The sequence below is a fragment of the Phoca vitulina genome, unplaced genomic scaffold, assembly GCF_004348235.1.
Source record: "Phoca vitulina isolate PV1807 unplaced genomic scaffold, GSC_HSeal_1.0 scaffold52, whole genome shotgun sequence".
NCBI classification, from domain to species: Eukaryota; Metazoa; Chordata; class Mammalia; order Carnivora; family Phocidae; genus Phoca; species Phoca vitulina.
Window position 1 is genome coordinate 10763981 of NW_022589755.1, and position 20737 is coordinate 10784717.

The 20737-nt window shown below is 52.5% G+C and overlaps 1 protein-coding gene across 3 annotated transcripts; it reads left to right on the forward strand.

Annotated features, from left to right (window-relative positions):
- Positions 1-38: 38 nt before the first annotated feature.
- On the forward strand, positions 39-20401 carry SMG9 (SMG9 nonsense mediated mRNA decay factor). 3 transcript variants are annotated; one of them, XM_032388260.1, is made up of 15 exons: positions 39-371; positions 2514-2579; positions 2924-3079; positions 5704-5778; positions 5868-6132; positions 6227-6324; positions 7863-7975; positions 11776-11887; positions 13735-13830; positions 14234-14319; positions 17159-17265; positions 18000-18107; positions 18277-18405; positions 18664-18808; positions 19880-20401. In XM_032388260.1, the coding sequence occupies exons 3-15, from the start codon at positions 2930-2932 to the stop codon at positions 19956-19958; spliced, it is 1563 nt and encodes a 520-aa protein (XP_032244151.1). In that variant the 5' UTR covers positions 39-371; positions 2514-2579; positions 2924-2929; the 3' UTR covers positions 19959-20401. The 3 variants fall into 3 exon arrangements, with proteins under 3 accessions (XP_032244151.1, XP_032244150.1, XP_032244154.1); XM_032388259.1 differs by lacking the exon at positions 2514-2579; XM_032388263.1 differs by lacking the exon at positions 2514-2579 and having other exon boundaries at positions 18322-18405.
- The last annotated feature ends 336 nt before the right edge of the window (positions 20402-20737 follow it).

Below are 20737 nucleotides of genomic sequence, written 5' to 3' on the forward strand. Positions count from 1 at the left end.
CCCCCTCCGTCATCCGCATGCGTGCTGAGGCCAACCACCTCCATCGACGCATGCTCAGCCCGGCGCAGACGCTCCGTTCTCGCTCGCCCAGCCCTCGGCGCATGCGTAAGGCCAGCACCCCGCGGGTCCTGCTCTCAGCTCGGAACCGCGCTACCTCCTCGTCTTCCTCTTTCGGCCCTGCGTTCCTTGGGTGCCACTTCCGGGGTGCCTAGACCGGTTCCGGAGTGACCGGTGCCTGCTCTCTCGGTCTCCCCCACGCTCCTTGTCCCCCAGACGCCATTTACAGGCCCGTGGCTTGTGGTGGAACCTCCCCCCACCAGCCAAAGCGCGCGTAGCGCTGCGCCCCAAGAGCCAATCAGCAGCCGCCTTAGGTAAGGGACCCGCAAGCCCGCGCGAGGCTTGTGCGCCGGCAGGGGGCGGGGCGCGGGGCGCGTTTCGGGGCCCCGCCCCTTTTCGACCGCTAAACGGTCGCTCGGGCGCCCGGCGGGTGTGTGTAACTGAGTAGGGAGCGAAGAGCAACCCTTAAAATACCGGGTTGGCCGGCTTTGGGTGGGGACCGATAAATAATGTGTAAATAGGAACTTCGGTTCTGGGAGGGCCTAAGTATTGCAAAGGTCCCAACGATAGCGTGTAAAGGGAAACTTAAGTTTTGGGATCACGCTCGCAGAGGGTCTACAAACAGACCCTATGTGCCCGGGGGGGTCCTCTAAATACTGCGTAAAAAGAAACTGAAGTTGTAGGGTTCCCCATAGGCTTGCAAGCAGGTGCCTAATCATGGGGGGTGCCCTCTGAGCAATCTATAAACTCGTAAGTTCCATATCAAACTTGTAAAATTATGTGTTCAGGTGTCAGAGGGTCCTTAGAAAAAGAGTGTAAATCGACTCTTAACGTTCTAGGGGCGGGGGATGGGCATAGATATGGAGTCAGGAGTTTGCAAATAGACACTTAGGTTCGGGGAGAGTCCCCACAAGGGTCGTCTGAAGAGATGCGCAGGTGGTGAGGAAGCTGCCCAGAGAATGCCTTGTTAGATTCCTAACGTCTGCGAGGTTACCGTCAGAGTCCTGTAAATAAACACAGACTGGCTTCAAGCATTTTGGGAGAATCCTCAAAGGAGCCTGGAAACATTGGGGGTCCCCAAATTGCATGTAGGTGGACTCAGATTCTGGGGAGCTCCCCCTTAGAGCTGTCAAGTAGATGCAGATACTGTGCAAGTTCCCAGAATAACATGCAAAGGGACCACTTACTGCGTGGGAAGGGGGTTCCCTTGGTGTGTAAACAGATGCTTGAGCGGAATCCCCATTGAGGAAAGATACTTAAGGGTCCGGGTGGGGGGTGGGGCTGTCTCCAGACTGGTCTCCATTAACCAACACTTAATGGCAGGGGAGGGTGGAGTCCCGATTTCTGGGGGGGAATCTCCCTCAGAGATTGTAAACAGTCATTTAAGTGCTGAGTGGATCGTTTTCCATAAGCATGTGTAAACAGGCCTTGCCCTCCTGTCTCAGAAGGCAGTTTGAGCTCAGTTTGTGGCTGAAGAGGTCACTTGGAGCAATGAGGAGCTAGACAAGCCCCTGCCTGGCTAGCAAAATTACTCCCACATCCTGTAAACACTGCAGTTCTGGAGAAAGAATCTTGCACAGGGACCTGTTAGTCACTGTTTGCTTGGGTGGGAGGGGGGGATTCATAGTATGATTTCACAGACACCTAAGAGCTAAGCAAGGGTCAGCAAACCTTCTGTAAAGGGCCAGAGGGGAATTGTTTGAGATTCTGCAGGCCGTACTGTCTCTGTCTCAACTACTCAGTTCTGCCATTGTATGAAGAAGGCAGCTGTAGACAATTGATAAATTGATGGACGTGGCTGTGTTCCAATAAAACTTTATTCACAAAAACAGAAGGGAGCCCTGATTTGGTCCATAGGCTACAGTTTGCCAACTTGACCTGTGAGCTATATAGTAAATGGCGTTATAGTCCTGCAAGCAGACTGTTAAGTACTCAGACACTTCCCTAGAATGAAGTGTAAACAGCTGGGGAAACTCCCTAGTGGGACCTATAAAGATAATTAAATGGTAGGGAGTGGATCATATCGGTAGCAGTACATTTTATAACATCTTAGATTAACCACTGGTGAGTGGTGTGTGAGGGATGGCAGACCATCAGAAATGGAGGGTAAATAGACTGATGCCAGATGAGACACCAGATGAAAATAGGCCCTTGAATGCCCTGCATATGCCAGTATTCGGTAATCAAAACAGTAGTTGTCGGACTGAGGATCATGTTACTGATTTGTAAGGAAATGCTTTGCTGCAGTTTGGGAAAGAAGATGTCCCATTTTATGTGACCCTCCCCCTATGAGTTGTACTTATGTTGGGGCAAAGGGATTAATAGTTGGGAATAGTTTTGGCTACAAGTAAGAGGAGTGTATTTGTTTATCACCACATCCAGAAGTAGACAACGTAAAGTTAATAATAGGGGACCCCCTAATCTTTTTCTATCATGCCTTCTCTCCTTCCTTCCAGTCCAAGGTGCCTGCTTGAGCTCCAGCCTGCACACCACATTCCTTCCAGCCAGGAGGAGGGCAAAAGGCCAGTACCAGTGCCAAAATGTGCCAATGTCTGTGAAGGAAAGTTCCTGAAAGCTGCCAAAACACACTTCTGGTTCATATCAGTGGCCAGAAAGAACTTAGTCACATGGCCACCTACCTGCAAATTATGCTGGGAAGTGTGTTCTGGACAGCCATGTGCCCTGCTCAGAACTGAGGGTTTTATATTTTTTGGAAGAAGTGAAGGAAGATTAGATCTTGAGAGCCAGCTGGCAGCCGCTGCCACAGCACAGAGCTCTCTGGAAACAAAGTGCCTTTTTACAGTCCAGAGTGAGCCAGATCAGAGAGCGTCTCTTCACCCTGAAATCAACCTCTTTCTCTCTGTAGGCAACCATGTCTGAGTCTGGCCATAGTCAGCCTGGGCTCTATGGGCTAGAGAGGCGGCGACGGTGGAAGGAGCCTGGCCCTGGCGGCCCCCAGAATCTCTCTGGGCCTGGTGGTCGGGAGAGGGACTACATTGCCCCGTGGGAGAGAGAGAGACGGGTGAGTGAGTGGACCCAAGGGCAACATCCCCGTATCCACTCGTTCCACAAATGTTTTTTAAGCACCTGCCATGTGCCAGGCACTAATCTAGATGCTGGGGCTCTATGAACAAAACTGACTGGCCTCATGGAGTAAGGGCAGAGTGACAAAGGGGCTGTCTTAGATGAAGTGGACAGAGAGACCCTCCCTGAAGAGGTGACAAAATACACCATGACAGGATGTGAGTGAAGGGCATTCTGGGACAGAACAGCAAATGTGAAGGCCCTGAGCCCTGTGTGTGGTGAATTCAGGGAGTAGCCGGAAGCCAGTGTGGCTGCAGAGGCTGAAGAACAGAAGGTGATTGAAGATCATGTCGGAGAGGTAACAGGCCAGATCACGTTGGACCTGAGAGGCCTGGGAAAGGAGTTTGGATTTCACCGAATGAAATTGGCATTGGAGAGTTTGAGCTGAGAGGTGCCATAAGCTCATATTTTAAAGAGTCGTATAATAACAGCAGTAGCTGTTTTTTTTTTTTTTTTAAGATTTTATTATTTATTTTAGAAGAGAGAGCACGCATGCAAGCAGGGAGAGGGAGAGAGACAGGCAGACCCTGCACTGAGCATGGAGCCTGATGCAGGGCTTGATCCCGTGACCCTGAGATCATGACCTGAAGCGAAATCTAGAGTCGGATGCTTAAGCCGCTTAGCCACCCAGGCGCCCCATAACAACAGCAGCTGTTACTATCTGTTGAGTGGCATGCAGCATGCTGGGCACCGCGCAAAATGCTTTTTTTTTTTTTTTAAAGATTTTATTTATTTGACAGAAAGAGACACAGCGAGAGAGGAAACACAAGCAGGGGGAGGGGGAGAGGGAGAAGCAGGCTTCCCGTGGAGCAGACAGCCCGATGTAGGGCTCGATCCCAGGACCCTGGGATCACGACCTGAGCCAGAGGCAGACGCTTAATGACTGAGCCACCCAGGCGCCCCAACCGCTCAAAGTGCTTTAACATCCTTTGGGGTCTTCCTGAACCCTGAGAGTTACCCCATGAAGGAGAAGCTAGGATAGATTTGATTTTCACTAATGAAGAAAATGCGTCTCAGAGGAGAAGGGACTTACCCAAAGTCAAAGAGTCAGTAAGCTTTGGGGCCAGAACTCAAGCCCAGATCCAGCCGAGCCCAAGCACAGCCTGTTCTGTCTGCTACAGTGTCCTGGGCTGGGAATCAGGAGCCTCGGTGTGGGCGCAGGTCCTGCCTTGCTCCCCTCGTCTGCTTAGGTGACTCACTGCCAGAACCTGCCCCCCACTCAGGTTCTTTCTCCACCTCTGAGAGAGGTTTGGGGGGAGGGTGGAAGAAGGTACCAATTGGGACCGGTTTCTGAACCATAAAAGTGCAAACATGAAGAATAATTTATTCACAGTGAGCTCAGCTCTTGCTTGTTCCTTCCCTTGGGTTGCAGGACAGGTGAGAACAAAGGGTCTCTCTTCCTTCCACACATATCCTGGGGAACGTTACCATCTTCCTGTACTGTCAGCTTCAGTCCCTGGATAAGCAACTCCAAAGTCTCTTGTCTTTGTCCCTGACTTTGCCATTGACTGGCCAGTGGACTCCTCACATCCCCCGTGTCCCCTGCTGATCTCAGCAACTTCCTCCCATTTCTCCTCCTCCCAGTATCCATGACAGCCCATCGGGCCTCATCCTGGACCCCCCGCCCATGCCAGTCAGACATGAGTGCTGCCCGCTGTGCCTCCTGAATACATCTCCTGTCCACCATCTCCTTGCTGCCCTCACAGCCTCAGTCCCACATATCCTCCCCTCCTCCCTGGCCTTCTGAAGGCCCACAGCCTCGCTTGTAGTTCTGTCACAACTGTTCTTTCCAGAGCACTTTTGTGCCCTTTTGTGTGTTCTTCACCATCGGCCAGTATTCCCAACATATGGTGAAGAAACAGACCCGGTGAAGGTTCATGAGTTTCCTCAGGGAACCAGAAAAGAACAAGACGCAAACTCAGATCTCTCCCTTTTCTTATCAAGCAGGTCGGGGGTGAGTCACAAGAAGCATGAGGAGGGCAAGGTGTGGGAATCAGGCCACTGGCTTGGCAGGCACAGGAGTGGAGCTGAGGAGCGAGGATGGCAGCTATCAGGTAGTGAGCACCTGCCACGTGGACCGCTTACAAGTTCATCTACTTTCAGCCTTGTGGGAGTCCCGTGAAGAAATGCCTCTCCCTGTTGGCCAAATGAGGAAACAGGCCGAAGTGAGGGTGGTTCCTTATCCAAGTTCACACAGCCAACAGAAGGCAGGGCCCAGTTTGAACCCAGATCTAGCTCCAGGGCCCTAGCTCCTCCTACCTGGGCTTTGTTGTCTGGCAGAGGCAGCTGAATGCAGTTCTGGAGCCAGGCTTCCAGCGTTCAAATCCTGGCTCCATTGCTTGTTGGCTGTGTGACCTTGGGCAAGGCAGTTGACCTCTCTGGAACTCAATGTCTTCATTTGTAAAATGGGGATAATCATATCTATCTCCCGGGGTTGTTGGTGGAATTGAAAAGTTAATACATGACGGCATTTAGAATTGTACCTGGCACATGGAAGGCCTTCGGGAGTGTCCAGGAGAGCCAGGGGAGCCGTTCCTGAGTAACTGCCCTCCCTCACCACAGGATGGCAGCGAAGAGACAAGCTCATCGGTCATGCAGAAAACCCCGATCATCCTCTCAAAACCTCCGGCAGAGCGGGTGAGCAGGGAAGAATCTTCTGACGGGGAGGCTGGGAGCAGTTAGGGCAAGGATCTCTCCCACTGACTGGAAGCTTCTCTCTCCCATAGTCAAAGCAGCCACCACCTCCAACAGCCCCTGCGGCCCCACCAGCCCCAGCCCCTCTGGAGAAGCCTATCGTCCTCATGAAACCACGGGAAGAGGGGAAAGGGCCTGCGGCTGCAACAAACGCGTCCAGCCCTGAGGGCGCTGCCCCTGCACCCCCCGCAGCCCCCGCGCCGCCCAAGGGAGAGAAGGAGGGGCAGAGGCCCACACAGCCTGTGTACCAGATCCAGAACCGAGGCATGGGCACTGCCGCACCAGCAGCCATGGACCGTGAGTTGGGGCCGGGCAGGATCTGGCTGGGGGCTGGAACGCCCTCACACGGGCCCTCATCACATCCTGTCTCCTGCTTTCCCCCCGTCTCCAGCGGTCGTGGGCCAGGCCAAACTACTGCCCCCAGAACGCATGAAGCACAGCATCAAATTGGTAGACGACCAGATGAATTGGTGTGACAGCGCCATTGAGGTACGCATGCTTGAGCTCGCCCAGGTCCCCGTCTCGCCACGTCCCCCCCGCCTCCCCACCGCCACCCGCTCGGCAGGCAGCACCAGACTGGACAGCTTTCGGGCAGTGCAACGAGGAGAGAGAAGGAAGGTCCTCACCTCGCCAGGGCTGAATGGCAGTACAGCTGATCCATAGATCAGCTGTGCTGGTTGTTAAAATACTGAAATAGTTTGCTCTTGGTTGGCAAGGAGGGACTCCCACTACCCCCCGGATGCCATCCCACAGCAGGGCAGCCCTGGACTCTGCTCCAGTTCCTTTCCTAATTGGGTGAAACCCAAGCTGTACCAGTGTTAAGCGGTTTGAATCTCACTCCCCAGAGGTTCCCCGTCCATCACAGTGGCCCCCGCTCTAATTCAGACCTCACATTCCTGGACTGCCCTACCTCCAGTCTCCCAGGCTTCATTTCTCCTCTCCTGCTGCCTTCCCCCCCTAGACCCGTCACATCCCATCCCTGCCCAGATTCTCCCAGATGTGTCCCTTTTCCTTCTGCAACAGCTTGGACTTACTAAAACAACAGCCAGGCCCACCTTTTACCTGGCCTGCTGCCTTTCTGTGTCCACTGTCTTACTGATACCAACTGGGAGCTTTAAAACGAAACAAGACAAAACAAAAGCCAGTGTCCAGGCCTACTCTTCAAGTAGGATGCTCCGCAGTGTTGAGAGTGTATTTGCACCATCTAGTGTGGTAGCCACTCTCCTTCTGTGTGGCTCATGGGCACTTAGCCACATATCCCCACATGTGGCTAGTATAACTAAGGAGCTAAATTTTTAGCTTTGTTTAATCTTAATTAAGTTTAAATGGCCACATGTGGACAGCATCTACCTTATTGAACAGGGCTAGGCCTAGGTATTCTGCTTTAATGTGTCTAGGGTTAGGCCCGAGGTGATTCTAAGGAGCCAGTTGAGGACTTCTGTGTTTTTCTTGAGGAGTGTCTCTCACACCCCCTGGTGGTGGAAGGCGTCAGAACTGGTGGGCCAGAGGTGAAGGTCTCAGGATTTTCCAGGACCCTTAAATCCCACAGACAGGAGCCAGGATGGGCTGACCTCCCCTTCCTGCGCTCTCTTCCCTTTTTCATGCTTTCATGTGTTTTCCCAACCTGCCAGAAGCCGAAAGCCCTCCAGGAGTCTGCTCCAGTAGCCCTCGGTTACAAGTCCTGTCTTCCTCCACCTGTCCTTCCTTCCTGTGCCTTTCTCCTTCTCTTCAGCAAAGTCAGGTTCCCCTTTTTCCCACTGTGTTCCAGCCACACTATTAGCATGTTGGTCATGCCAGGCTCTTCTCTACTTGGGAGCTCTCACAACAGTTACTCTGTGTGCCATCACATACTTCCACAGGCCCTTTGCCCAACTCAGGGGATTGAAGCCATCGAAGTTTTTCTTCATATCTGAAGAGGCAGGCAGGCCAGCCATGAAAGTCTCTGCCCCGCCCCCCTCCCCCGAGTCTCACTTCCACTCCAGCAACTGACACATTTATGAGGGTCACATTCCTTCATCTTCCCACAGTACCTGTTGGATCAGACTGATGTGTTGGTGGTTGGTGTCCTGGGCCTCCAGGGGACAGGCAAGTCCATGGTCATGTCATTGCTGTCGGCCAACACTCCTGAGGAGGACCAGAGGTAAGGGGTGTGGAAGGCCAGGAGGGAGGTGGGCACCCACCTGGGACAGGGAAGGGTGGGCCTGGGTATGGCAAGTGGTGTTACCAAAGGACTTTGGGATAATGTTTCACCTCCCATGGCCTCAATGCCTTTGTCAGATGAGGGTGGTTAGGGGCTGGACGAAATCTTTGTGTAGCTCCAAGGTAACCAATCCTGTTTCTCCCTCCCTCCTTTCCTGCCTTGCCCCCAGGAATGGTATAGAGCCCAGCTTTGGATTTAGGCTGACCTCAGTCTCAGCCCTGCCACTCACCAGTTATTTGACCTTGAGCAGGTTACTTCACTTCCCAATATCTCACTTCATCATCTGTAAAGTGGTCTTTTGAAGGATAAGATCAGGAAGGCAAACATTAACAAGAACGTGACACAGAGCAAATGCTCGCAGGATATTGGTTGATAAGGCCTGGTAAAAAGAATGGGGAAAGAGACTCAGATGTAGGGTGTGGGTTCTAGACCAGCCTCAGTCCTGCATTTTTGAGGAAGGACGGGGATGATTGTAAAGTATGAAGTCACAGGAGAGGATTTGGGGGAAGAGGAAGCTTAAGAACTAGGGGCCAAAACTGAGGGCAGGGGAGGAAAGGGAAAAAGGCAGGGACTAGGGAGGAGGGAACATACACAGTCTGATTAAGGAAGACTCAAACTGGGGAAGGAGAAAGGGTAGTAGCCACTTGGGATGGTCTAAAAAAATATAGGGGTTTGGTTTTTTTAATAAAACAGGTGATATTACCTTGTACTCCATGAGTGGGCATCGGGGTCCATGAACCTCCTAACAGTAAATGCAGAATTTTACACGTGTCTGCAGTCAGGCTTTTCTTCTAGGGAAAGGGTCTGTAGTTTCCACTAGATCTTAGAGGGGTCTGATGGAGACCCAGAACAGGTTAAGAACCACTATTGTGAGAATATACATCCTCTAGAACCAGAGTTGTGGGGTTGCCCTTCCTCCCAGGTCCGCGCCATCTCCTCTCTTATAATTTGTAACTTACTTACTTGTAACTTAAGCTCACCTTGGCTTGGGGTGAGCAGCTCCAGCTCTCTCAGAGAGCATTCTTTCCATCTCAGTTTCCCCCAACTAGCGAAATTTCCCCCCAGCTCTGAGTTCAGATTCCTGAGCTAGAGAGAATTCTACTGGCCTAGCTAGTCTTTCTGAGCCATGTCAGACTGTGGTGTGGTGGATTTTGATACCAACTCTTGCCATCGGGTCTCTTGATTATGGTAAGAATACATCTGCTTCTCCCCTTCTTCATTTCTATCTCCTGGTCCAAGCCTCTGACATCTCACCTGGAGGATGCCAAGAACCTCCTTACTGGTCTCCCTGCTTTTGTTCAACTAGTATTTATTGAGTACTTATGATGTGCCAGGCACTGTTCTGGATGCCGGGCATACAACAGCAAAGAAAATTAGCAAAAATCTTTGTCGATAGCAAACAAAATTTGACATGTTAGAAGATGATAACCACCCGGGAAGGGATTATAGGGAAGTGGTATGGGCGCTAGATTACAGTTCTACATCCAGTGGTCGGGGAAGGCCTCACTAAGGGGGACATTGAGAAAAAGCAGACGTGGAGGAGGGAGAGCCTTCTAATCAGGGAATGGTAAAAGCTGGCCTCTGAGGCGAGAGCTTGCTTGGTGTGTGTGCAGCAGTGTGGAGGCCATGGAGCTGGAGCAGAGTGAGCAAGGCAGGAAGTCATAGGCTATCAGGTCAGAGAGGTTAAGGGAGGGGCGCCTGGGTGGCTCTGTTGGTTAAGCATCTGCCTTCGACTCGGGTTGTGATCTCAGGGTCCTGGAATTGAGCCCCGTGTCTGGTTTCCAGCTCAGCAGGGAGTCTGCTTTTCCCTCTGTTCCTCCCCCCACTTGTGCACTCGCTCTCTCTCTCAAATAAATAAAAAATCTTAGAAAAAAAAGGATAAGGGAGGCCTGGGGTGACGGGCCTGTAAGTTGTCATCCATTCTTTCCGCCCTACAGCCCTCACCGCATAGCACAAAGGGGAGCTTTTCAAAACCCACATCCAGTCCTGTCACTTCTCTACTTAAATGTCTTCAGGGCTTCTTCAGGCTCATTAGCCAAAGCCCCAGCTCCTTACCATTTCCCACAAAGGCCTGCGTACCCTCTTCTTGCTCCCAGGCCCCCTTGTTCTCTGCTCTCACCACACTGATCTTTGACTCCTCATATACACCACCTGTCTTCTGCCTGGGACGGTCTTTGCTTCCATCCTCCATCCCCGCTGCACCTCCCCTTTAACTTAAGTTGCTTAATTAACTCTCTTCTCTCTCACTCAGTGTGGTCATTTTGCCTCTTTTATGGCATCCCTTCCCAGCTCTGCCAACTGAGTTATCCCCACTCAGAGTGCTACATACCTCTCCTTCCTGCCACTTGAAGTTACTGATTTCTCTTGTTTTGTAAGGTAGACCAGAAGCTCCATGGAAGCAGAGCCTGTCCTCATTCACTGCCGCATCCTGGTATCTGGTACATAGGAGGCCTTCAGTACAGTGTTTATTAAGTGGGAGGACCTTGCTCTGTGTCAGACAGCGTACTAAGCATCTCAGGGAGGTAGGGATTACCTTTTGAGAGATAGGTGCCATTACCCTGATTTTACAGATTGAAAGAGGAAATCTCTCTCTTTTTTTTTTAAGATTTTATTTATTTATTTGACAGAGAGAGACACAATGAGAGAGGGAACACAAGCAGGGGGAGTGGGAGAGGGAGAGGCAGGTTCCTGTGCTGAGCAGGGAGCCCGACGTGGGGCTCGATCCCAGGACCCTGGGATCATAACCTGAGCCAAAGGCAGATGCTTAACGACTGAGCCACCCAGGTGCCCCCAACACACTGGCTTTCTTGATCTTGGCCCTACTCCTTCTGAACGTAGGGGTGTTTGGGGAGGGATTTTTTTTTTTTTAAGATTTTATTTATTTATTTGACAGAGAGAGAGCGTGAGAGAGGGAACACAAGCAGGGGGAGTGGGAGAGGGAGAGGCAGGCTTCCCGTAGAGCAGGGAGCCCAATGCAGGGCTCGATCCCAGGACCCTGGGATCACGACCCAAGCTGAAGGCAGACGCTTAATGACTGAGCCACCCAGGCGCCCCAGAGGAAATGTGTTTGTCCGAGCCACAGAACGTGACCAAGTTAGTTCAGTTGGTTTAGGGCAAGGCGCAGCTCTGCCTTCTTTGCTCTCCTCTCCCCATCCAGTGCAGGTAGAATCGAGGGAAACTCTCCTCACAGGGGAAGAACTGGGGACCAAGTTCTACAACCAAACAGCCTCTCGCTGTGGGGTGGGGAGTACTCAGTGCTCTATCTTGAGTGCCTGACCTGTGGCAAGTGCACTTGGTAATTAATAGCTAACAGCTATCAGGCACGTTCCTTAGGACCTTACATGTATTAGCCTCATAGTAACCCTAAGGGTTTTGAGACCATTGTTATCCCCATTTATAGATGAGGAAACAGAGGAGAAAGACATTAAGGACTTGCCCAAAGCCACATAGCCAGGAAGAGGCAGAGCTGGGATTTGAATCCCAGCAGTCTAGCAAAGTCCCTACTCTTAAATACCTCAGGCTACTGACTTCATTAAATGAGTTGACAGATCTACTTAGGAGTAAGGGTAAAGTCATGCGGAATAAAATGTAGGCCCCCAGACAGCAGGGGCCACAGATGGAAGGCTTTGTGGGCAGGCAGGGAACCATGCCTCACATGCTCCTTTCACAGGGTCATACTCCGGAGGTGTCAAAGGCTGAGAACCAGACCTCTAATGCACCCCACCTGCTCCTCTCCACAGGGCATATGTTTTCCGGGCCCAGAGTGCCGAAATGAAGGAACGAGGGGGCAACCAGACCAGTGGCATAGACTTCTTTATTACCCAAGAGCGGATTGTTTTCCTGGACACACAGGTGCCAACTCCACACGCCCCACCCTACTGCATGCCGCATTCAGCTCCATCTCTGAATATTTTTAAGCTAGAATCCTGCTTGGATTCCACGTGGTTTCAGCCAAGTTGTGTCTTTTCTTGGTCTTTAGTCTCTTAGCATATTTTGCCTCCCTCCCCTCCCATCCATCCTGTACACAGTAGCCTAAAGAATCTTCTAGCAGAGTGGTTAAATGTGTGGGCCCTGGAGTCGGTCTGTGTATGTCCAGGTTCTGCCTTCAATTCTTACCAGTTGGGTGACTTGAAGCAGGTGTTTACCTCCCCTGCCCACCCCCCCGACCTCAGTTTCTTTGTCTATAAATGGGGACGGTAATTTGTTCTCAGCCTCACAGGATCATTGCAAGGATTCAGTAGAACAGCCCAGGCAGAGTACTTGGCATAGGACCTGGCATGTAGTTAGTGTTCAGGCCCATCACTATCATTAGAACTGTCATGTGTTTGGCAGTTTTCCTCATCTTCTCCCTTGCCCTCAGGCAGAGTCCCTGTTCCTTAGCATGGTGTTCAAGGCCTGTGGGGCTTGCCTCCTTCATACTCCAGCTCCCCTCTCTGGTGTAGTGTCGAGCTCCACCACACACACCACAAGGCCTTGCCATGATCTCTCTCCCTTCTGGGCTGTCCTCATCCTGTTCCCTTTATCTGAAACAGCCTATTCCTCAGTTTTCTTAAGTGGGAAGAATATGATTGCCTACCTTGTAGGGTTTTGTGAGGCTTCAGTGAGTGAATACAAGTGAAGTCCTAGTGACAGTGCCGGACATGAAGTATGTACTTCCTACTCTTAGCTGGCAGTATCATGATCATGAGAACACCCTCTCTCCCCTTGCCTTTTTGCCTGGCTGATGCCTTCTCCTCCCAGAAGCCTTCCCCTCCTCCGAGCACCCACCAGGGCCGTGTGCACCCTCCATCGCAGCACTGCTTTCTCAGCCTGCTTTGTGTGTACTGCCCCCACTCCGCACCTGCCCAGGGCTCTTCAGGGAGCAGCTCTGCTGGTCAGGGCCTGGCCCATAGTTGGTGCTCACTGAATGTTGATGGAACAAAGTTCTAGTCACCACAGGCATTGATGACACAGAGAGTGGAAAATCCACAAATGTGGCATGAGGTCTGTGAGGCAGGCCCTCTGCAGGGGCCACCGGGACCTAGAGACCAACCGAACTGCTGTGTGCTGGGTCCAAGACCCACATGGAGCAGAACGGGAGTCAAGACAGAATAGAGCGTGCAGCGTTGGGAGTTTTAGAAAGCGAGCAGTTGGGAGAGCCTGTTACCTAAAGAATTCCACTCGTGGCAGTAAGAAGTCAAGAAGACTGCCCAGCTGATTTAACTCTTAATGGTTTTCGAATGGAATGTTCCTTTGAGAAAAGGTGATGAACTCACCAGTGATTCTTTTACACCCACTGATGCAGTTTTTAAATCCTCACAATTTTCACACTAATCCTTGTTTTTTTGACCAAAGTAATTATCTTAGTGAAGTTTTAAAAGCATTTGAAACAAGGGAAGAAAAGGCTCTTGAAGGGACATGACTCATTCAAGTCAGTATTACATTTATTAGCACTAGGAGAGTTCTCTTGAGCATGAGGCACTGGAGAGCAGTGATGATTTGCAAAAGAGCTGGGGGGAGTGTATTTGCTTTGAAACATTCTTCTTTCATCTCCTCTTGCTGACTAGCACTTACTCATTAGAAACTGCCCATGTCTCTCACCTCACTTTGTCCTGAGAGAGGTGAGGTGTTTGCCTTCAACATGTGGAACTTGGGTGGCTGCAACCCTGAGGGTCCCGACCACCAGCCCCTTTCCTGACACCTTCTCTTCCTTGCTGCAGCCCATCCTCAGCCCCTCCATCTTGGACCACCTTATCAACAATGACCGCAAGCTGCCTCCAGAGTACAACCTGCCCCACACCTATGTTGAGATGCAGGTGAGGGGGCCAAGCCAGTCCTAGGGGCGAGGTCTCACCCTTCCCCTCAAGATTTGTGATGGGGAGTTGGATATGGGTTTTACCTAGTTTCTGCTTCATAAAGAGCCCTGGGTGCCCCAAGAGCTGTAGGAAAGAAGAGCATTGAGAGTCCTGTCTGGCTCTACTCCTGACTGTGCTCCTCAGAAAAGTCGTTTCCTGCCCCCTCCCCCTTCAGGCCTCGTTACCTGCCTGTGTAAGATGGGGGTGATCATTCCTACCTCGCCTGACTTAGGGATGGCCATAAAGGAAGTGCCAGCATAGCCTGAGGCCCTTGCCCTGCTGCCCCCTCGGTGAAGTCCTGGGAACAGGGGCCCAGTCTGGGCAGAGAGGCCCTTCAGCTCTCGCCCCTTCCTGCCCATCTCAGTCCCTCCAGATTGCTGCTTTCCTCTTCACGGTCTGCCACGTGGTGATCGTCGTCCAGGACTGGTTCACAGACCTCAGTTTGTACAGGTGAGCAGGTGGGGGGGGAGCAGGCGGGGAGGGGGAGCAGGTGGGGGGGGCAGGCAAGACATGGGGCCAGGGACTCAGCCACTTGGCCAGGTCTCACAGGTTCCACACAGCAGCCACGGGACCCCTTTACAATATGAGTGGGAGTGGGTCACATACTTACAGCTCTCCACTGACTTTTCACATCACTCAGAATGAAATCCATAGTCCTTCCCAAGCATGGCCTACAAGGTCCTACAGGTACAGTCCGGTCATCTCACTGACCTTCTCTCTCACCACTTTCCCTCACTCCTTCCGTTAAAGCCCTAATGACCTCACGGCTATTCTTCATGCAGCCTAGAACCTCTGCACTCCATCCCTCGGCTGGAAATATTCTTCCTGCGAACCTCAGATTCTCTCATGTCCTTTGGACCACCTCAGGCCTTCCCGATACAACCCCCCTATACTCCCCACTTCCTAGTCTACTGTGTTTTCCTTCATTTGCATTTATCACTCCCTGATAGGACATTGCAGATCTCTCTACCGGCCCGTCTCCCCCCCATTAGAATGTAAGCCCCAGGAGCCCCAGTGCCTCACACAGTGCCTGGCACAAGGTAGATAATACATGTTTGCTGAGTGAAGAGCATCATCAGGATCTGGCTTGTCCATCTTGTCCATCTCCTCCAGGCATGGGTACCATTCCGTTGGTACCCTGGCAGACAGGGAAAGGGAAGGAGTTGGGATCTGGCAGGAGTCCTGCCTGAAGCAGCTGGAGGTTCTAGAAATGCCCCCCCAGACAGAACTGGCTTAGAACCTGAGGCACAAGGGTTCCTCTTGGCCTCAGGCCCTAGGGGATAGCGGTGTGGAGGCCAGCTGCCTTGGGCACAGGGCCCAGACAGAAGGAAGGAACAGGAGCTCATGGGGAGGGGAGAGCTGAGCCAAGGGAAACAGATGTCTCCAAAGTGAGGCAGCCCTGGGTTTGAACCCCAGCTCTTATTAGATGAGTGTTTTTTTTTTCCTTAGCTGCTCATAGGCAGATTGTTTTATGCAGATTAAATGAGTTAAGGAATTCAAAGCATTCAGCATAGCGTAGTACCTGGTACATAGTAAGCATTGATGAATGGAAGCTTAACATTTATATTAGTAACCCCGGGGGTGGGGGTGAACTGTGGGTCTGGCCAACAGTAAAAATGGCTTTCTGGGAGAGCCAGCTGTTGGGACTAGATCGAAGTGTCTTATTTCTGAAACACCCCCCCCCACCATTGTGTATTTGAATTCATTCACATGACAAATATATTGAACATTTATGGATGCCGTTCACTGTTCTGGGCACTGAGGACACAGGTTTGAATAAAACAGACTGCCCTGTGGAGTTTACATTCTGATTGGGGCATAGACTCAGGATGGCACATGGCAGAGCCTAGCGGTGGGCTTCTTAGCAGGTGAACCCCTTGAAACTGGATGACATATATATGTGTGTCTGTGTGAGAATATGCATAGCTTTTTATTGGGTCCCATTATCCCCTACCTCAGATAGCATTTATTTTATTTACATATTTGGAAAATTTATTTTAAAATAGCATAAATTGAAATTTAGGTCCACACAGAAACCTGCACATGGATGTTTATAAGCAGCTTTATTCATGGGGCTCCTGGGTGGCTCAGTCGGCTAAGCGTCTGACTCTTGATTTTGGCTCGGGTCATGGTCTCAGGGTGGTGGTAGCAAGCCCTGCATCGGGCTCCGTGCTGTGCGTGGAGTCTGCTTGCAATTCTCTTTCTCCCCCTCTCCCCACTTCTGCGTGCTCACGTGCATGTTCTCTCTCTCAAATAAATAAATAAAGCAGCTTTATTCATAATTGCCAAAACTAGGAAGCAATCAAGATATCTTTCAGTAGGTAAATTAATAAACTGTGGTACATCCAGACAATGGAATATTATATCAAACCATGAAAAGACATGGAGAAAGTACATATTCTTAAGTGCATATTACTAAGTGAAGGAAGCCAATTTGAAAGGGCTACTGTAGGATTCCAACTATATGACATTCTGGAAAAGGCAAAACTGTGGAGACAAGTGAAAAGCTCGGGTTGGGAGGGGAAGGAGGGGCGAATATGTGGAGCACAGAGGATTTTTAGGGCAGTGAAACCGTTCATTATAATACGTGTGGTAGATACGTGACATTTTGTCAAAACTCGGAATACACAACACCAAGAGGAAACCCTAATGTAAACCATGGACTTTGGGTGATAATAATGTGTCATAGGTCCATCAGAATGGTGATAGTGGGGGAGGCTATGCGTGTGTGGGGGCTGGGTGTCTATGGAAATCCCTATACTTAGTACTCAGTTCTGCGGTGATCTCACAGACGCTTTAAAAAATGGAAGTATTTTTTGTTGGTTTTTTTTTTTTTTAAGATTTTTTGTTTATTTTTTAACAGAGAGAGAGACAGCGAGAGAGGGAACACAAGCAGGGGGAGTGGGAGAGGGAGAAGCAGGCTTCCCGCCGAGCAGGGAGCCCGATGCGGGGCTCGATCCCAGGACCCTGGGACCACGACCCGAGCCCAAGGCAGACGCTTAACGACTGAGCCACCCAGGCGCCCCTGTTGGTTTTTTTTTTGTTAGAAGTATTTTTTTTAATAGCATAAGCTCATTAAAAAATGCACACATCTGGCAGGGGTCCATGGATTGGTGTCTGAGAGAGTTGTCTCTGAATTCCCTACAATTGTGTGAGAAATAGGGTGTGGATGCAGCGTTTATCTCAGTGTGGTTGTGGGTTTTATCAGATCCACAAAGAGAGCTCTGTCCCTAGGCTGTGGGATGGGGCTGCCAGTGCCAGACTGCCAACCTCTCACCCCAAACCCCAGGTTCCTCCAGACAGCAGAGATGGTGAAGCCCTCCACCCCATCCCCCAGCCATGAGTCCAGCAGCTCGTCAGGCTCCGATGAAGGCACTGAGTACTACCCCCACCTGGGTGAGAGACTTTCTGGGGGCTGGAGGGGTGGGCAGAGGAGGAATGGGGGGCAAAAACAGCACTGGGGAAGTGGGGAGCTGGGAGGAAGAAAGAGCAGAATACCTGCTCCTTCCTCTGAGGGTCCCACCTGGCCACCAAGGGTACAAACCCCGAGTCTGGGTCCGGCTCCTGATCCGAATGAGAGCGTTTTGCGGACAGGACCCACGTATGCCCATTTCTGTGACCCTGGCGTCCCCGGCACAGACTCAGGGAGTGAGTGTTGCAGTAACCCGAGTGGCCCCAGGCACCCTGCTCCCCCTCCCTCAGCCGCACGCAGGCCGAGCCTGTGCCCGCTCCGTCCTTGTCCTTGCTCCGCTGTGCTCTGCCCACGCACTGCTCTTCTACGAAGGTCTAGTTCATTTAGGTCACCCTAGGCCGGGATTTCCCTACTTCCTCTGTTTCACCAAGCCCCTGGTGCCTTCCCGGCTTACTCCTGAGCCTGTGCCTGTCTTCCTCTTTTGTCGTTTCCATCAGACCGGGGGCTCCTTGGGGGCGGAAACCACATCTGACTCACGTCTGGGTCCCCAGCATCACCCAGCACAGGGCCTGGTGCTAAAGCAAAGTAACATGTCATGTAAACATTCACGAGTGCTCTGAGCCCAGGGGTAATGGCAGATCTTTGGCACGAGAGGGGAAGTCCACACAGCCAAGCCCCAACGGCCTCACAGGACTGCATCTCTCTTCCCACCCCTCAGTCTTCCTGCAGAACAAAGCTCGCCGAGAAGACTTCTGTCCTCGAAAGCTGCGACAGATGCACCTGATGATTGACCAGCTCATGGCTCACTCCCACTTGCGTTACAAGGGTGAGGGTCCCTGAACCACCCCCAAGGTGGCCAACGGCCTCTTGATTCCTGATTTGATCCCGTGGCCCAGACGTCCGGACTGGCCTCCTGACCCTAGCTTGACGCTCATCCATGTACCTCCCCTGCCCCTCAGCATAGTACCTGCAGGCTGATGGGTTCTCTCCTCCAGGTACTCTGTCCATGTTACAGTGCAATGTCTTCCCTGGGCTCCCAGCTGACTTCCTGGACTCTGAGGTCAACTTGTTCCTGGTGCCCTTCATGGACAGCGAAGCAGAGAGCGAAAACCCACCAAGAGCAGGTATGGTTCCCCCTGGAGGGAGAGTGGGGTGGTAGGGACCCACACTGGTCTGAGGGGAGACTCTGGCTTGTCCCGAAGGTGCTCGGACCCTTTCTTAGGAGTGTGTGTCCAAGTCATGGAAGTACAGGAAGAGCTGGGCTGGGTCTGAACAGGGAGGTACTCCTGGCATTCCAGCCCAGGATGCTGGGTGACCGGGAGAAAGGAAAGGCCCTTTCTTGGCAGGCTGGCCCTCTTATCCTCCTCACCTCAACGTTCCAGGACCCGGTTCCAGCCCTCTCTTCTCCCTGCTCCCTGGGTACCGGGGCCACCCCAGTTTCCAGTCCTTGGTGAGCAAGCTCCGGAGCCAAGTGATGTCCATGGCCCGGCCACAGCTGTCACACACAATCCTCACTGAGAAGAACTGGTAAGAGCTCTTGGCAGAGGGGTCGGCGTGAGGGCCCCACCCTGGTGCAGGCAAGAGGAAGGTCTCAGTGATCTCTCCACATCTCAGCTTCCTTTTCTGAAACATCGATGATTGCTTCCATGCCGGGCAGCATGCTGCTTCATGTGATCTGGAGTCCTCCCGAGTAGCCAGCAGGGTTGAAGTCTTGTCACCAGTTTTACTAGTGGGGAAATCTAGGCTCAGAGAAAGGAAATGTCACATAGCACCATCACGCACCTGTGGCCAGGTGTCATTTGATGGTGAGGAGTAGGAACAGTGAGCCCAGTCAGCCTGAGGAGTGTTTATTCTGAGGCCCTGAGGGCAGAACGTGTGGCCTCATAGGAGGGGACACTGGAATGTCCCCACAGCAGCTGCATTCTCCAGCTCTCACCGGATGGCACAGTCGCACTGTCCCCCTCCACCTTCCCTCCTTCTCTGCCGACTAGCTTTCCCTCCCCTGCTCTCACAGAGCCCTGAGCCTCCCCAGCCCCGACTTCACACGACTCTGTGTCCGGAGCCCACGGCAGGTCTGCCAGATCCAGGTCGGCACCATCTCCTTTCCGGGAGACACACATTTGAGAGGGAGATAGCTTGGCTTGGGGCAGCTCTAGCACGGCTCCCCGGGGTCTGCGCTCGGCTGTGGCCAGAAGGGGCCGGGAGCTCTGTTCCTCTCACTGCCTATGGCAGAGCCCAGGGGGGCGAGGGTCACGCAGCTGTTAGACTCATCATTAGAAGACTCTGGAGGGAGATAGAGGTGGAACGCCAACCCACAAAGGCCAACACCGAGTGGAGTGGGGAGAAGTTTGGACTCGGGAGTTGGGGCCTGAGGCCTAGGGTCCAGACCAGGCACCTTCAGCTCGGCTCACCCTGGGTGAGGTCTGAGCACCCGGGCCAGTCCCGTCAGCATTACCGTCTCCCCTGCGTCCCGACCGAGGAGGCTCTTGTCTCGGGGCGTACGGGGCGTACGCAGGACCTGTTCTCCCACCTGACCGGGGTCAGTGCAAGGCTGGCCGGCCTCAGCCAGGGCAACTGACTGCTGACCTCCTCCCACAGGTTCCACTACGCTGCCCGGATCTGGGACGGCGTGAAGAAGTCCTCTGCCCTGGCAGAGTACAGCCGCCTGCTGGCCTGAGGCCGAGGGAAGGCACGTCATGCAGAGAACCCACTTCTGGGTCCCCATGGATGGTGAGGGAGCACACGTGTCCTACCCCCCTGGTGGGCTGGAGAGTGGCAGCAGGCCTGATGGATGAGGGACCGCGACATTCTCGCCCAGAGACATGAGGTGTCCAGGGCCAGGCCCCCCCACCCTCAGTGGAGTATTGTTCAGGGGGCAACTTTGAGATCCCACCTCCAACCTGGGACAGGGCGGCCCATCCTCAGTTCCCCGCAGGGACAGGCAGTGGGAGTAGTCTGAATGGTCCCCAAGAATCCCAGGTTCCATCTTGACCTCCCTCTGCAGGGATAGGAGCAACAGGTTCCTCCTCCCTGACTGTAAGCCCTTTCCTATAAGGTGCAGCAGGGTCTGGGGAGCTCTTCGTTGGGGCAGGTCTGGTGGTTCGAATAAAAACAGTCACGCAAGCCTGTTCTGGTGCTTCTCTTCTTCCCCTCTCCCCAGCATGCTGTCCTGGGGACCAGGGCAAATTGGGGTCCCAGCCTTTGGGGGCAGAGTACCTGCAGCCACCATTGGAGCCTGAGTGAACTTCCCATGGGAACACATCCACTGTAGGTCATAGAGTTGGCAGGAGCAGATGGAGACCAGTCTCTGCTAAGGAGGAAGCCCCTAGAAAGGGGTATTCTGTTTCCTGGGGTGACATCAAGCCTCCCATCTCCGTGGTACTGATAGGAAAATACAGTGCCTTCTTTTGGCTAAATGCAGTTCCTACCCTCGTGTCCTCTGCTTTCAGTTGAGGA

What these genes read in the sequence shown, in the direction of transcription:
- SMG9 (XM_032388260.1), top strand. Translation starts at nt 2,930, where the DNA reads ATGTCTGAGTCTGGCCATAGTCAGCCTGGGCTCTATGGGCTAGAGAGG. An exon ending in GGTGTGACAGCGCCATTGAG is followed by an intron (nt 6,325 to 7,862) that starts GTACGCATGCTT and finishes ATCTTCCCACAG; the next exon opens with TACCTGTTGGATCAGACTGA. An exon ending in TTGTTTTCCTGGACACACAG is followed by an intron (nt 11,888 to 13,734) that starts GTGCCAACTCCA and finishes TCCTTGCTGCAG; the next exon opens with CCCATCCTCAGCCCCTCCAT.